We start from the raw sequence: 18,027 nt of genomic DNA on the forward strand, positions 1-18,027 counted from the left end.
TTTGAAATTTCAAAAAATTGCGCCTTTTCCCAAAAATTGCCAAGAATATTATAAAGTTTTCCCCACTTTCATAATTCAATTAAAATATATTTCTGTTTCTAAAAAGTCCAAGAATTTCAGGAAAAGTTTGTGCTTTAAAAAATATTATTCCTGTATTCAAATTTTTTTCAAAAAATGTCCGTATTTCTGAAAATAATCCGGGAATTTAATGCAATGCGTATTTTTAAAAAATTGTTGTTGTTCTCAAAACATATTCGCTTTTTCAAAAATAAATTGCTAATTTCATAAAATGTTTGCGTCTTTCTTCAATTGTTCAGAATTTCAAAACATATTATTGTTTTTCCAAGTTTAATCATAAATTCGAAAAAATATTTTTATTATTTTTTTCTGCCTTTTCAGAAAATTGCGTTTAAAATTCGGTTGAAGTAAAGAAAAAAGATACAAAATCTGATCCGTTAAAGTAGCCAGTCCGCTATGATGAACCGGGATGATTCAATAGACAAACTTTTTTTTTTTGCAATCCAACTTGAGAGCTTTATTCAACAAAAGTGCTTCTGGGATCATCAGCCAGAAGGCTAGTGAGCAGGAAAGAGGGTCTAGAATCAGTCCAACTTTCGGTAACCAGCAGTGTGCATGCATGTTTAGCACAAAGATGGGCCGGTACATTGGCTGATCTTAATACATGTTGAATATGAAAAGAAGCAAAAGATGAAGCTAGCTCTCCAATTTCTAAAAGTAGCGGTGCCACAACAGATAAACCATTGTGACGATGATTCCAGAGATTGACAATCTCCAGGCAGTCTGTTTCCAGAATCACATGAGAGAAACCACGAAGATTAGCAAAAATTACTCCATCGCGCAGCGCCAAGGTTTCCCCAATGAACGGATCTGTAACCCCCACATGGGGTTTGCTCCATGCACCCAACAAGGCCGTGGAAGATCGGGCAACACCACCCGCGCCCACCTTGTCGGAATCCATACTGAAAGCCACATCAGTATTAATTTTGACCACCCCTACCTCCGGAGGAGTCCATCCATAGCCCGACAACACTGAAGCATGAGATTGTGGAATATCCAACACCGCCAGGTCTTCTCTGATGCGCTGCGCTGACACAAACGGATCCAATTGATCATCGTCATGGGTGACTCGATTTCTTGAATGCCATATAGCCCACATAACAGAGACCATTTGAGCCCTCTCATTTTCAGAGAACTGCTCATCACAAATAATATCCCGAGACCATGTATCTGGGTGAAGGCGCGGCCTTCGAATACCGAAGAGTGCAAACGCTTGTTCCCAGAACAATTTGGCATGAGAACAATGCACTAGTGCATGCATAAGATCCTCATCCATTGCAAGACAAACATTGCATCTACTGATGGCTTTGATGTGTCGATGCCGCAGTGTACATTCGTCTGGTAATATTTTCCGAATAACTCTCCACCAGAAGACACGCACCTTTGGCAAAACTTTGAGCTTCCAGAGTCGCTTCCACATCTGTTCTTCAGTCTGTGAGGTGTTTGTAATCGTCCCTTCCTCTTGGGCTAAGCGCTCTTTGCGAGTCACTAGAGACCGATACACAGATTTAACAGAATAGATTCCACTCCGCTCATGAGCCCAAGATAGGAAATCATCACCACCGCCCACACGCAATGGGATATTTAAAATGGCATCAGCATCGGGTGCAGCAAACACATACCGGATCAAATCCCGCCTCCATGTCCAGTTTTCCATATCAATCAGCTGATCCACCATCGCTACAGTGCAAAAACCGCTATCCTCCCTCGTACGTGCCTATACATGGGCCGGCCCAAGTGGTTCGCTACTGTGCGCCGCGTCCCGATATTACGTTAACTGGTTCGTAAAGCGCTTTATAGGATTTGCGCCTTCCTCTCGTCTCCGATAAACCCTAGACAGCAGAAATCACCGATTCCAAGTCCAAACCGATGGAGGGCGGCTGTAGTGGTTCGTCGTCGAGCGAGCCGGCGGCGCCGGCGAGGAAGAGGAAGCCCGGGACATGGAGAAGGCTCCCGCGCACCCTGCCGCTGGAAGTGGAGGTCAGGATGAAGTTGGGTTCCATAACGCATGAGGAGCTGAAGCGGCAGCACCTGGCGCGCGCCGAGGAGCTGGAGAAGATGGACGACAGCGGGTGCGACACGGAGGATGCCAAGATCGCCTTCAAGGCGTTCAAGGAGGAGCATGTCCGCTGGTACCGCAAGCTCGCCGAGGGCTGGCCGGAGCATATAGTCATCAACTACAACCCCAAGCCCAGCGACACAGAGTAGGGATACTCACTTTTTGACTTGCTCCCTTATCCACCACTGGTTAATGAACATGCAGTTAAAGTATGCATGCAGTAGAAACACGACCATGTTTGGCAGCGGCAAATTGGTTTGTGCATGGCAGATATGTGTGATGTTAGAATCCAGATTGGTTTTGGTCCGCTTGGTCAGCTACCAACAAAAATTGCAATCAAAGATTGGTTTTTAATTAGGATCTTCAAAAGTACTCCTAAAAAGTTATTTTCTTTTCATTTTTTTTCTTCCTTGTCGATGTTCTACTAATAAAAGACCGAGACTTAAATGGTTTGTGTTTTTCTACCATGTTTGAACACCTATGTATCTATCTGTGTTATCTAGAACGACAAAGGCTATGTAAATTATCGATCAAACATGAAGCTACTAAAGAGATGACACAATTTTATCCAGCTAATGCGATAAATAAGCGCTAATTAGCTTACTTCGCCTGCAGGGAAGAGTATCTGACCGCCGAGGACATGGAAGCACGCTTCACTCATCGTAACCCCACTCATGGAGCACAACTAAAACACTTTGCTTGCCTTGCTTTGGCACATTACAATGCCAGAAAGACCGAGGTATATGCCTTGCATGCACAACTTGTCAATCTAATATTTTTTCTTTTGAGAACACCAATCTCCTATATAATTCTACCCTTTGATGCACTAAAAAGATCTTCCTTAATCAATTTTCAACAACCAGCACAAGTTTGACCTTGCGGAGGCCTTGACATCTAACTGCTTTTCTGAGGCGTGTGGGACGACATATGGTCATGTCAACTTCACCGCCATTCCCCAGAAGACTAATGACCCTACGAAGAGGTTGTTCTTCGCTGAGCTCATGCTCATTCCGGAGCTCCAGATGGAGGAGGATACCGAGCCTATGCGTGTGCTGCATGTCTCAACTATTGATGATGTTCCCTGTTATGGTATGTTTTCTGGATATCTTATTATGTATTCTGGCACTGTACCTAAATATTGGTTGCTAGTTTTGTATTGTCACCACTCGCTAGATGTATTTAGCAACTAACATGGTGCTGTTGGTGGTTAAAGCTCCCATCATTAGGTACCAACCCTTACTTGGTCACACTACTAGGGACCAAGAAAATGTTAGTGACTCTAGGTCCTTCACAATTAATTGGTGCTTGGTAATAGTAGATATTATAGATCGCCTTGGCTGCTATGACCTTGTTGAATGCATAGTAAACATATAGCATAGAAATAATAATTATGAAAAAACAGATGTCTTCATATAGTATTGGCTCAGCAGGAGCGATAAGCCATATTCACGGTAAGAAATATAATGAAGTCTTTCCCATTCGTTACCCTGATCCTACTACGAGGAAAGATGCACATTTCCTAAATCAGTCACTGAGAAGCTGCTTCCAATGTGGTTGTTTCTCGTGTATCCAATTTAATCATGGACATGTATGAGAAATATCACAATATTATGGAACAACAAATATATCTATATATATATATATATATATATATATATACCTACTATTAAAGAAAATAGGTATTCTTGGTTTGGTTCCTCTTTGTTTTGTCCTGCTTTTTGATGATTTTTACGTATGCTATTTTCTGGTTTGGTTCGGTTTGAGGAACGTATGTATAACGTACGTGCATAGAAAACGAGAAACAAAAGGCTGCAGACATGCGTGCAAAGGAAATCGGGCCGGCCGGCCCATGTGCAAAGGAAACGAAAAACTAACTGCTGAGGGCGTACGTGAAAGGAAACTGGGACGGACGGCCCATATATCTATTTTAGTTGCCAGCCCATATTGCGCCGAGGACACTTCATCGCTCGGTTGAGGAGATAACGCACGGCGTACGACGTGCTTACGGCACCGCTGCCGCTGCCTTCTCTCCAGCGCCGTGTCGGTTTTGGATCAGATCCACGTAGGAGAACTACTCCAATGCAGAGCCATGGATGCCCCGATCCAGATTCCACAAAGAATTCCCGCAATAAAAAGAGGCTCGACTAGAAATCAAGCTAAATTGCATTACAATTCGCAAGCCTGCAATAAAAAGAGCCGCAATAGAAAGAGGCTCGACTAGAAAACAAGCGGGCGTCCGATAGTACTACATAGTTTGCCGGAACTTCGTCAGCCGATTTTACACTTGAGCTACCTGGACAAGCAGGCTTGAAATCATGATTTTTTGCTTCTCTAGCAACCTACAGTTCATTGCTTTAAGTATGTCTGCAACCCCAACTCGCTTTGGCTACTTGACTGTATCTCAATTTGGTCTAATGTATTAGCCCGTACTAATCTCTTTTTGGATGTATTTATTGGCACTAATTAACCTTAATGATATAGCAATGTTTCTTGCTGGAGAGATCCATGCGAAGCAACATATTCTCCAGGACAAAGATTAAAGGTCCTGAATTATAGTGCTATGCATCAGAGATACATTCATGTATATGACTGACAGTAACATTAGCAACTGTTGTATGTTATTTTTTCTAGGGAATCAAGAATTCTGCAAGAGTTGCTTCCTACAGTTTATCCCTTAGTTTGGATTTAATATTTAACTTATCTTTTTTCCTAAGGGGAAAAAATGAGTTCTTTTTTTTGGCGGAAAGGGAAAAAATGAGTTCATATATAACTCTACTCATAACATGCCTGTACCCTCCGTAGATGCATTTTCCGCATACATTCATGGTTGATCTAGAGGCATAATAGTATATTGTACAATTGGTGGACAGAACATGCAATACCTGATGTAGATTGGTGACCAGAACACAGTATTGCAGCATATCTCTTAATTTTGTACTCCCTCTGTTCGGAATTACTTGTCACAAAAATGGATGTATCTACAACTAAAATACATCTAGATACATTCATTTCTTAGACGAGTAATTCCGAATGGAGGGAGTATTTGGTTAGCACACACTACACTACCAAGTAGCCCAAAGTTCCAAACTCATATCTGTATAGTTGGTGATCATGTAGATGCTTGTAGGTACGCTAGGTGAGTACTCATGAGTGCTTGCAATAGTGGATGAATTAGTGCAGATCTTCGATACATGCAGTGTTTGGAGGCACAACTTTTACATGTCACTCACGTCCTAATTTAAAAGTAGTTTGTACTATTAATTTATTTCTCATGTGCTTCATGAAGTTTTTGGTAGTTCACTGTATCAAGAGCACATTGTATTTGACATACGTTGTGGATCATCTCACCCCTAAGCAGTGAAAGAGTCAGAGGTATTTGAGGAAATTACCTCGAGTTGTTTGATAATTTAGTTCCCAATTCTCATTTAATTTTATCGCCCGTTGCAACGCATGGGCATTTGTACTAGTAGGATGCCAATGTACATCCATTGTGGTAATGTCGTGACCTTGGGAGCCTTGGGCTCTTGGGTTGTATCTTAAGTTGTACCTAGAATGAATGCAGATATAGAATATCGGTAGGGTGCCATGCAAACAATGGTTGATATCTATTTTCTTGGTAGTGCTGCTATATTTGCACCCTTTGCTTGCTAATCTAGGTCTGCTGCATGTGTTGAAGTGATACATGGAGACCACTCTTATTCATACATAAACCTTGTGCTATATTACCATATACCTTGGAGTATATACGTGCGTTTGCACATGAATGTAATATTTATTATTTTGTATTTTATTCAAAATATAATGTGCCTGCTTTACTTTTGTTTGCTTTGCAGGTGGATGCCATGAAATACGTCGGAAGATTAATCACAGGATGAGGGGCGTCATGGACTACGAGCGATGCCACGCATGTCACAGCAGTCTAAAGCATCCGAAAGGAGATATGTTCATTGGAGGGCATAATAGCACGAGGATGCCCTACTATTCTGCAACCTAAGATGTGAAGTGGTACCAGCTTAGAGTGTTAAAATTACCATTAGCTGTGATGTTTGCATGACTAAAGTCTAGATGTTTAATATTATTGTTATATGTGGTGTGATGGTGTAAATTATTGGTAGGTTTGATGTTCGCATGCCTACAATTTAGGGGTCAGGGCAAATCAAACGGTCTCCCACATTCATCCCACAAATGTCCAGACCGACAATGCAACACAACTTGCTTCCCCATTTTGGTCTGGACAGTCCAAATTGTTAAATACCACCCAGTCTTGCCCCGAATGGATGAGAATACATACTCACAAAATCTTGACCGTACGCCACATCAGTCTAAAAAAACCCATTCCCACCCTCTAATCACATCCTGACCCCTCCTCATCCGCCATTGCACCCCTCCTCCACTTGCTCTCCCCGCTCTTAGACCTTATGCCGCCACCCCACCTAACTCGACCACAACCGCTGTTGCAAATAATCCCACATATTCTTCCGCCTATCGTTGAGGTGCCATTGCCCGCCGGGCCGAACTCAGAGTTTATACAACGTATAATGCCTAAATTGCAGGTGCGGAAACGCGAGCAAAAGCACATATAGCCTGCAAAGCATTATCGACCAATCATTTTGCCCAGGTCTCCTAGTTTGATCCATTGTCATAGTTCACTATCGTCCACAACTCCGACTACAACATCGTTGAGTCCTCGCCGCTCATCAGGCAACTGTCACCTTAGTAACGCACTAGCTCCGTGGATGGACACAATCAGATTGGTGGAATGACCACCCCCAGCTCGATGGCAGAAGAGGTGTTGATGTCTATGATCAATGCATGTCAATAGTCTGAAGTGGTCAAAAATTGGTCGGCGCTCGATGTGTACAGAATCTAGAAAGTGAAGAGAGCCACATAAACACGATGAAGGAGAACTGATTGTTATGCTTCACATGGTTGGAGGTGAGCTTTGATCTAGTTGCCAGTGTGGAGCAAAGATGGGCGGATTATTGGAGGAAGGTTTGTGAGTTTTTTAATGCGATGAAGAACTACACTCCATTCAATATCTTAGCTCCATCTCCAGCTACCCACCTATATCCAAACATAATAGTCTCCTCTCTAGAAAATGGAGAGTCAATAGAAGAACTAGGAAAAATGTAAGGAGCACTAATGGAATAGTTGCTATCTATCACAATTTCTAGAGTTTATCATCTCCATGCACATACCTCTTGATCCAAGATCCAACAAGGCCTGTGATCACTTCCTTAAGGTTACAAATTCCTAGCACATCAATTTTTTTCATGCATATCATGCTCCAATTGGCAAGATGTAGTTTCATCATTCCCTCAAAGTCATTCAACAAACAGTTGTCCATTTGAGTATTAATTAGGTCTAGAGCCCATTTAGGGAACTTGAAAATGGACAGAAGAAAGATACATAAGAATGCTGGCCATCCAAGGTTGAGAGAATTAGCCTACCTCTACAAGAAAGATGCTTACCCCTCCAGCGTACAATCCTTTTCAGGATCTTATCAGTCAAGGGTTAGATATCCTCTCTCTCAATTTTTCATAATGTAGAGGTAGACCTAAATATTTATTGGGGAATGCTCCTATAGGACACCCAAAAAATTCTAGAAATGGAGCATTGTCTTCTTGAGGTAGACCTATAGGGACCGATCTCACTCTTGTTGTAATTAGTTTTCATCCTTGAGGACAAACTGAAGGTTGTTGCCTTTATCTAGGTTAAATTCAGAAAAAATAGTGATGTCATCTGCATATTACAAACAAATCACCCAATCAGGACGGAAAGATGGGAATATCCCACTAATCAGGTTAGCAAAAGTTGCTTTACTTAATTTCCTAGTAATTGTATCTACGACTAAGTTAAGGAGAAGGCAAAGATGGGGTCACCCTGTCTAAGACCTTTGATAGCAACAAAGTATCTCCAATGGATTTATTAAGTTTGAAAGCCACAGAACCACCACGGGTTATCTTGGCTATCCAGCTCAGCCAGGCACTACCAAAGCCTCTTAATTCTAAGATTTCAACAAGGAGGTCAAGATTAATCATATCAAAAGCTTTCTCATAATCTTGTTTAATCACTATGCATAGAATATAAACGTCATGGGTTTTAACCACATTTTTCAGGATATATCTCCCTTTGATGAAGCAATTTGGTTACTAGATTTGAGGTGTACAAGAATAGCAACTAGTCTATTAGTAAGCACTTTACTGAAGATCTTTAAACTACAACTGAGTAAGAAAATATGCCTGAACTTTTTCATAATACTTGCATCCATTTCCTTAGGAATTAATTAAAGTCAGGATATCAAAGTTCAACCTAAAGATATCTAGTTTCCCTAAACAGAAGTCACAGAAAAGTGCCATTAAATCTGACTTCGTCAGTTCCCGGAATTCTCAATAAAACATACAATCCATTTGGGCATGGGGCTCCATCAGCATAAGAATCCATTACTATGGTTTTAACTTCCTTTCAGTGAAGTTAGCTTACAGTAAGGAGTTTTATACATCGGTGGCTTTTTCTTCACCACTAAAGAAATCTCTATTAATCTTAAAGCCTCCTCTATTTTCTAGTTTGAACAAATCATTGTGGAAGTTGGTGGCAATATCTAATATCCCCCTTGTTACTGCTGAAGAAAAGCATTTTAGAAACTTTGCACCAGTTGTACCCGGTAGGCTAGCAGCACATGATTCCCTCTACTATTTTTTTTGTGGGTGACCCTCTGCTAATAAATGGATCCACATGAGATGCCTAGATGGGATGGACTGGGATCAGGTGACTTGCCTCTTGGCAGTCACGCTGTAACATGCGGCTGTGAATCCAGGCAAAAACGACAAATTTGACCTATGAACGAAAAGAATTTACAAAATGAACTGTGTTTGAAAAAAATTCACTACACTGACCCTTTAGTATGGCGCCCGACAGTCAGGCGTCACACTATATTGTGCAGCACCTAACTGACAGGTGCTACACACCTGTCTAGCGTCGCACTCCAAATTGTCTAAAAATTGTTAAGTTAGTGTGCAACGTCTAAGAGCTAGGCGCTATACTATATAGTGTAGCGCCTATACGTTAGGCGCTGCACTGTTTGCATTAGCCGTGCCGCGTTTTAGTTTTCTGTACCGTGGCAGAGACAGGCTTGCCGCTGCTACGGGATGCTCGGCTTTTGTCAGTGATTGTATAGTATGGTCTACTGCTAGCTGCTATAGTATGGTCTGCTCCCAGTAGATGTCTGCTCCCCTCCCATAGATGGATGAGGTTTATTTTATTTTTTCTGTTTCTCCAGTAGATGTCTGCTCCCCTCCCATGTACGGCGCTGCAACATCTTTCTTGGGTTTCATTAACTCTCGGATGTTTCTGCCCTCTCTTTACCACTAGTGGCATTTGCTACATAATTTGGTTCTAATTCATCTATCTACGTTACACCCTCTGCACCGGTGTGTACATGCAGTACAGCGCCTAGCTCTTAGGCGTTGCATATTGACTTAGCAATTTTTAGATATTCTAGAGTACGATGCTAGCCAGATGTGTAGCGCCTGTCTGTCAGGCGCTACATAGTGTAGTGTGACGCCTAGCTGTCGGGCGCTACACGAAAGGGTCAGCGGAGTGAATTTTTTTTAAAGACAGTTCACTTTGTGAATTCTTTTTGTTCACAGGTTAAATTTGCCGTTTTTGCCATGAATCCAACGTTCATTATTGATCCAACGTACAGCAACGGTTGAAGGCAAAAGACGGCCCAGACTTCAGCGATTTAAGCCACGTTATTGGAATCCTGTCTGTTTTGTACTGGTTTGCAACACCTCTGGCATCCGTCTAAACCTATGAATCTGCTTTTAAGGCAACCATAAATCAATCTCTACAAAAAGAAAGAACAAAAACTCAGCCAGATCAAGCACACATGAATCTTTATAAAATTCAAAACAACAAAAACTCCTCTTGTTCTATTGATTTTTGTAGAAATTAAGAACATCTACAGCCGGGCTCTCATACGCGTCTCAAACGCCCGGGCAGCCTGTCCGGTCACTGACCGATCAAAAAGAAATCAACCCAATCGGACCTCTCGAACCATGGATAAACACCCGGGCAGGCCGTCCGGTCAATGACCGGTCAAACAAAAATCGACTCCGGCTCCGAGCTCGACTACGAGGAGGAGATGGCCCTCCGCATTGCGCTGGAGCGGTCGAAGTAAAAGACCGGTGTCGGAGTAATGGGCCACGGGTAGGCTAACCCGACGCCCATAACCTTTCAAGACATCGGGGCTGACCACGCCCCTCAGGATGCCAAGGTAAAGAGCCGCCTTCTGGAAGCCGGCTGGAGAAATAGTCGGCTGCCCGTAGACGGCCGAGTCCAGAAGGCGAGGTCAAGACAAGCCGACTCCTGCCAGGCGGCTTCTAGAGAAGCCGACTCCGAGGAGTCGGCCTGCGGCCCCTTCGAAAGCCCGTACCCACACCGAGGGGGATGGGACAGGGGATGGCTACAGTGCAGCCCATCCCCTCCCCTTCCTAGGGGCTGGCGCGGCCACAGTGCGTTGTGCCGACGAGGAGCCCCGCCCGGCGCGACACTGTTGCCATGCCAGCCCTAATATCATCACTGGCAGGCGGAGTCTTGCTCCCGCGACGACCTGTCTGTACGGCCCAATGACGACGGGCCCCACTAGTCAGCGAGAGTCCAGAAGACGGCGAAGAGCCGTACCAATCGGACCCGATGGGAGTCGGCCCTTAGGAGTCGGCTTGCTCATCCCACGGGCCCCACGCGCCATTAACCAGACAAGACGGGGAGTGGCTACAGTAATCGCCCGCCATGACGGCGGTGCTGTAGCCATGATCCTTCAACCAAGCCTGCGTCATTAGAAGCGCGACTACAATGATCAGCAGCCGGCAAGACCCCCAAGCGGCGGGTACGGCCTGTCGGCTCCGTACCAGACCAGTCGGCGGGGGCCCCCGATCGGCGGGCCGAAGAGACTGGCGGCTAGGCCTGCGCCCAGTCATATTACCCTTGTACCCCTGGGGGGTAGGCCTATATAAACCCCCCAGGACACCCATGCAAAGGGTTCGGACCCATTAGAACTAGACCAGAGATATAGGAAGGAGAAAGCTAGCCTTGCCTTCTCCTACCTCCAGCATACAGCTCGAGGAGCACCCTTGTACTCACTTTGCCTTAGTGATCATGCGGAGACCCCGCGGAGCAGGACTATGGGTGTTATCTCCTAGGAGAGCCCCGAACCTGGGTAAAGTACGCCGGCGTTCGTGTCTACACCTAATCCCGCTTCCGGGCACCGGCGACGTTCTACTCGATTCCACCATGATAAGCCATCCTTTGGCATATGTCGCACCTAACCCCCGACAACCGGCGGCAACTCCGAATAAGGAGCGTCGGCGCAGCGCGAACGCTGGAGCTGGAACTTCCCGGCCCGTGCGCAGCAACGCCGGGACAGCGTCGTCCGCACCGCCTCGCGCCATCTCTTCCCCACGCCGGCCGCTCCTCCACGCAGGCAGCTGTGGGTGCTAGTGCTCGCGCCGTTGGCCCGCACACGCACTCCGAAATCGAAGGCGCGGCCGCGAGAGGCAGCGTGCACGCGGCGAAGCAGTGCGCGCGCCGCCGCCTGGGATGGAGGCGGAACCCGACGAGGACGCGTCTCTCCCCGCATGGGTCTACCGCCGGTCCCTCACGATGGCGAAGACGAACGCTCGCTATCTCCGACGGAAGAACGCCAAGGCGCTCTGGCTTGCTATTGAGCACTCGGCGCATGAGACGAAGGAGGCAGTCTAGGATCTAGCTGTACAGTTTACTCTTGCCATTGCAGACCGGTGCGTGCTTGATCTGGCTGAGTTTTTGTTCTTTTGATTTTTATAGAGATTGATTCGTAGTTGGCTTAGGGCATCTTCAACCCGGGCCCTTAAACCTCCTGCATCCGTCTGTACCGAGTGGTCCGAACGTAATTTTCTATCTAACAAGGTATCTCATCCGTGCGTGGATCAGTCCGGTCGTCCGTTTCGTCGCAAACTGGAGGCATACAACGGGGCTTTATGGGTGTCAGGACCATTGCGCGTTGTTCGCTCATGACCCATGTCCTACTTTTTCTTGCCAACTATTGCACCTTCACTTTCTAGGGCTCACGGCCGCCCTACATGAACACGGACACACGGTGGTGAACAACAAGGACTTGTCGGACACTTTTGGGGGCTCACGACGGCTGGCGAAGATTTAGATTAGGTTAACTTAGGTGTTTTTTTAGTTGAAATATATCAAAAATGTCACCCGCAAAAAAAAGAAATATATAAAAAATGTAACGAATTTGATTCTGAATTAGTGTCTGCGTACTGGTCCAAACCAGTCAGTGGACAAAATAATTAATATTTGTCTGTTTCAAGGATCGGCGTCGGAGATGTCTTTAATAGCAAATGTATTTATATGGCAAAGGAAAAAAATTATGTAGCTTGGTAAAAGAAAAATATATGTAGCTTTGTGTGCTTGATCTTGCTGAGTTTTTGTTCTTTTATTGTAGAGATTAATTTATGCTTGACTTAATAGCAGATTCGTAGGTTTAGAAGATGCATGCAGAGGTGTTGAAAACCTGTACACAACAGATAGGGTTCCAATCATGTGGCTTAAATCGCTGAAGTCTGGGCCGTCTTTGGCCTTCAACTGTTGCTGTACGTTGGATCAATAATGAACGTTGGATTTACAGCCGCATGTTACAGCGTGACTGCCAGGAGGCAAGTCACCTGATCCCAGTCCAGATGGGACGCATGCACGTCTCCACCGTGGGATCAAGCACGCTCGAATCTCCATAAACCGCTACACGGGAACAACTAAGAGCATCTCCAGCCGCGTCCCAGGAAGCCCTTCCCAAGCAATTTTTTCGCGCCGGCGCTGAATAAACGGCCCAGTCGCGTCCCAGGAGCCCGATTTTCGCTGGCCTGGCCCGAAATCAGCGCCGGTGGACCCAGACCGAACCCGGCGCGCTGGGGCGCCGGGGCGAGTGGTTTTGGCGCGAAAAAGCCGCGGGCCAGCCGCGTCAGCGACACCGCGCCTCGTCTTCCCCCAATGCCTCGGTTCCCGCGGGGAATCAATGGCAAGGCTGCCGCCGCCGGTCAGCCTTACCATTGATTCCTCACGGGCGGCGCGTCACGAGATGGCGCGCCGACGCCTCCCCTCCCTCGCACGCGTACACACGGGCACGACGCGGCTATATAAGCCGGTGGCCTCGCTCGCCTGTGGCCACACCAGCCCAGCCCTCGCCGCCGAGCTATACCTCTCCCGAGCGCCGCCGCCGAGCCTTCCCCTCTCCCGAGCGCCGCCGCCGAGCCCCTCCCCTCTCCCTCCCCTCCCCGATGGCCGAGCGTTTCCCCGGAGACGAGGCGGCGGCCAACAGGCTGGAGGCTCAGCAACAGGGGAGTGCCCGTTCCCCCGTTGCCCGACGCCGTGGCCAAACCCGCCTACTTTGCCGAGGAGGTCGACGTCGTGCAGTGTTTGGAGGCACAGAAAGATATCTAGTTTCCCTAAACAGAAGTCACAGAAAAGTGCCATTAAATCTGACTTCGTCAGTTCCCGGAATTCTCAATAAAACATACAATCCATTTGGGCATGGGGCTCCATCAGCATAAGAATCCATTACTATGGTTTTAACTTCCTTTCAGTGAAGTTAGCTTACAGTAAGGAGTTTTATACATCGGTGGCTTTTTCTTCACCACTAAAGAAATCTCTATTAATCTTAAAGCCTCCTCTATTTTCTAGTTTGAACAAATCATTGTGGAAGTTGGTGGCAATATCTAATATCCCCCTTGTTACTGCTGAAGAAAAGCATTTTAGAAACTTTGCACCAGTTGTACCCGGTAGGCTAGCAGCACATGATTCCCTCTACTATTTTTTTTGTGGGTGACCCTCTGCTAATAAATGGATCCACATGAGATGCCTAGATGGGATGGACTGGGATCAGGTGACTTGCCTCTTGGCAGTCACGCTGTAACATGCGGCTGTGAATCCAGGCAAAAACGACAAATTTGACCTATGAACGAAAAGAATTTACAAAATGAACTGTGTTTGAAAAAAATTCACTACACTGACCCTTTAGTATGGCGCCCGACAGTCAGGCATCACACTATATTGTGCAGCACCTAACTGACAGGTGCTACACACCTGTCTAGCGTCGCACTCCAAATTGTCTAAAAATTGTTAAGTTAGTGTGCAACGTCTAAGAGCTAGGCGCTATACTATATAGTGTAGCGCCTATACGTTAGGCGCTGCACTGTTTGCATTAGCCGTGCCGCGTTTTAGTTTTCTGTACCGTGGCAGAGACAGGCTTGCCGCTGCTACGGGATGCTCGGCTTTTGTCAGTGATTGTATAGTATGGTCTACTGCTAGCTGCTATAGTATGGTCTGCTCCCAGTAGATGTCTGCTCCCCTCCCATAGATGGATGAGGTTTATTTTATTTTTTCTGTTTCTCCAGTAGATGTCTGCTCCCCTCCCATGTACGGCGCTGCAACATCTTTCTTGGGTTTCATTAACTCTCGGATGTTTCTGCCCTCTCTTTACCACTAGTGGCATTTGCTACATAATTTGGTTCTAATTCATCTATCTACGTTACACCCTCTGCACCGGTGTGTACATGCAGTACAGCGCCTAGCTCTTAGGCGTTGCATATTGACTTAGCAATTTTTAGATATTCTAGAGTACGATGCTAGCCAGATGTGTAGCGCCTGTCTGTCAGGCGCTACATAGTGTAGTGTGACGCCTAGCTGTCGGGCGCTACACGAAAGGGTCAGCGGAGTGAATTTTTTTTAAAGACAGTTCACTTTGTGAATTCTTTTTGTTCACAGGTTAAATTTGCCGTTTTTGCCATGAATCCAACGTTCATTATTGATCCAACGTACAGCAACGGTTGAAGGCAAAAGACGGCCCAGACTTCAGCGATTTAAGCCACGTTATTGGAATCCTGTCTGTTTTGTACTGGTTTGCAACACCTCTGGCATCCGTCTAAACCTATGAATCTGCTTTTAAGGCAACCATAAATCAATCTCTACAAAAAGAAAGAACAAAAACTCAGCCAGATCAAGCACACATGAATCTTTATAAAATTCAAAACAACAAAAACTCCTCTTGTTCTATTGATTTTTGTAGAAATTAAGAACATCTACAGCCGGGCTCTCATACGCGTCTCAAACGCCCGGGCAGCCTGTCCGGTCACTGACCGATCAAAAAGAAATCAACCCAATCGGACCTCTCGAACCATGGATAAACACCCGGGCAGGCCGTCCGGTCAATGACCGGTCAAACAAAAATCGACTCCGGCTCCGAGCTCGACTACGAGGAGGAGATGGCCCTCCGCATTGCGCTGGAGCGGTCGAAGTAAAAGACCGGTGTCGGAGTAATGGGCCACGGGTAGGCTAACCCGACGCCCATAACCTTTCAAGACATCGGGGCTGACCACGCCCCTCAGGATGCCAAGGTAAAGAGCCGCCTTCTGGAAGCCGGCTGGAGAAATAGTCGGCTGCCCGTAGACGGCCGAGTCCAGAAGGCGAGGTCAAGACAAGCCGACTCCTGCCAGGCGGCTTCTAGAGAAGCCGACTCCGAGGAGTCGGCCTGCGGCCCCTTCGAAAGCCCGTACCCACACCGAGGGGGATGGGACAGGGGATGGCTACAGTGCAGCCCATCCCCTCCCCTTCCTAGGGGCTGGCGCGGCCACAGTGCGTTGTGCCGACGAGGAGCCCCGCCCGGCGCGACACTGTTGCCATGCCAGCCCTAATATCATCACTGGCAGGCGGAGTCTTGCTCCCGCGACGACCTGTCTGTACGGCCCAATGACGACGGGCCCCACTAGTCAGCGAGAGTCCAGAAGACGGCGAAGAGCCGTACCAATCGGACCCGATGGGAGTCGGCCCTTAGGAGTCGGCTTGCTCATCCCACGGGCCCCACGCGCCATTAACCAGACAAGACGGGGAGTGGCTACAGTAATCGCCCGCCATGACGGCGGTGCTGTAGCCATGATCCTTCAACCAAGCCTGCGTCATTAGAAGCGCGACTACAATGATCAGCAGCCGGCAAGACCCCCAAGCGGCGGGTACGGCCTGTCGGCTCCGTACCAGACCAGTCGGCGGGGGCCCCCGATCGGCGGGCCGAAGAGACTGGCGGCTAGGCCTGCGCCCAGTCATATTACCCTTGTACCCCTGGGGGGTAGGCCTATATAAACCCCCCAGGACACCCATGCAAAGGGTTCGGACCCATTAGAACTAGACCAGAGATATAGGAAGGAGAAAGCTAGCCTTGCCTTCTCCTACCTCCAGCATACAGCTCGAGGAGCACCCTTGTACTCACTTTGCCTTAGTGATCATGCGGAGACCCCGCGGAGCAGGACTATGGGTGTTATCTCCTAGGAGAGCCCCGAACCTGGGTAAAGTACGCCGGCGTTCGTGTCTACACCTAATCCCGCTTCCGGGCACCGGCGACGTTCTACTCGATTCCACCATGATAAGCCATCCTTTGGCATATGTCGCACCTAACCCCCGACAACCGGCGGCAACTCCGAATAAGGAGCGTCGGCGCAGCGCGAACGCTGGAGCTGGAACTTCCCGGCCCGTGCGCAGCAACGCCGGGACAGCGTCGTCCGCACCGCCTCGCGCCATCTCTTCCCCACGCCGGCCGCTCCTCCACGCAGGCAGCTGTGGGTGCTAGTGCTCGCGCCGTTGGCCCGCACACGCACTCCGAAATCGAAGGCGCGGCCGCGAGAGGCAGCGTGCACGCGGCGAAGCAGTGCGCGCGCCGCCGCCTGGGATGGAGGCGGAACCCGACGAGGACGCGTCTCTCCCCGCATGGGTCTACCGCCGGTCCCTCACGATGGCGAAGACGAACGCTCGCTATCTCCGACGGAAGAACGCCAAGGCGCTCTGGCTTGCTATTGAGCACTCGGCGCATGAGACGAAGGAGGCAGTCTAGGATCTAGCTGTACAGTTTACTCTTGCCATTGCAGACCGGTGCGTGCTTGATCTGGCTGAGTTTTTGTTCTTTTGATTTTTATAGAGATTGATTCGTAGTTGGCTTAGGGCATCTTCAACCCGGGCCCTTAAACCTCCTGCATCCGTCTGTACCGAGTGGTCCGAACGTAATTTTCTATCTAACAAGGTATCTCATCCGTGCGTGGATCAGTCCGGTCGTCCGTTTCGTCGCAAACTGGAGGCATACAACGGGGCTTTATGGGTGTCAGGACCATTGCGCGTTGTTCGCTCATGACCCATGTCCTACTTTTTCTTGCCAACTATTGCACCTTCACTTTCTAGGGCTCACGGCCGCCCTACATGAACACGGACACACGGTGGTGAACAACAAGGACTTGTCGGACACTTTTGGGGGCTCACGACGGCTGGCGAAGATTTAGATTAGGTTAACTTAGGTGTTTTTTTAGTTGAAATATATCAAAAATGTCACCCGCAAAAAAAAGAAATATATAAAAAATGTAACGAATTTGATTCTGAATTAGTGTCTGCGTACTGGTCCAAACCAGTCAGTGGACAAAATAATTAATATTTGTCTGTTTCAAGGATCGGCGTCGGAGATGTCTTTAATAGCAAATGTATTTATATGGCAAAGGAAAAAAATTATGTAGCTTGGTAAAAGAAAAATATATGTAGCTTTGTGTGCTTGATCTTGCTGAGTTTTTGTTCTTTTATTGTAGAGATTAATTTATGCTTGACTTAATAGCAGATTCGTAGGTTTAGAAGATGCATGCAGAGGTGTTGAAAACCTGTACACAACAGATAGGGTTCCAATCATGTGGCTTAAATCGCTGAAGTCTGGGCCGTCTTTGGCCTTCAACTGTTGCTGTACGTTGGATCAATAATGAACGTTGGATTTACAGCCGCATGTTACAGCGTGACTGCCAGGAGGCAAGTCACCTGATCCC

The 18,027-nt window shown here is 47.2% G+C and overlaps 1 protein-coding gene across 1 annotated transcript; it reads left to right on the forward strand.

Annotated features, from left to right (window-relative positions):
- Window positions 1–1,947: 1,947 nt before the first annotated feature.
- LOC147962458 (uncharacterized) lies at window positions 1,948–6,131 on the forward strand. Its single transcript, XM_087534920.1, has 4 exons — window positions 1,948–2,282; window positions 2,753–2,876; window positions 3,001–3,226; window positions 5,971–6,131. The coding sequence occupies exons 1-4, from the start codon at window positions 1,948–1,950 to the stop codon at window positions 6,129–6,131; spliced, it is 846 nt and encodes a 281-aa protein (XP_087391046.1).
- Window positions 6,132–18,027: the final 11,896 nt, after the last annotated feature.

The sequence above is a fragment of the Triticum urartu genome, chromosome 7A, assembly GCF_056163025.1.
Source record: "Triticum urartu cultivar PI428250 chromosome 7A, HENAU_Tu73, whole genome shotgun sequence".
NCBI classification, from domain to species: Eukaryota; Viridiplantae; Streptophyta; class Magnoliopsida; order Poales; family Poaceae; genus Triticum; species Triticum urartu.

Excerpts from the sequence above, each read along its gene's own strand:
- LOC147962458 (XM_087534920.1), top strand. The coding sequence starts at position 1,948 with ATGGAGGGCGGCTGTAGTGGTTCGTCGTCGAGCGAGCCGGCGGCGCCG. Across the intron at positions 2,283-2,752 it reads CCCAAGCCCAGCGACACAGA|GGAAGAGTATCTGACCGCCG; the intron begins GTAGGGATACTC and ends CTTCGCCTGCAG. Across the intron at positions 3,227-5,970 it reads TGATGATGTTCCCTGTTATG|GTGGATGCCATGAAATACGT; the intron begins GTATGTTTTCTG and ends TTTGCTTTGCAG.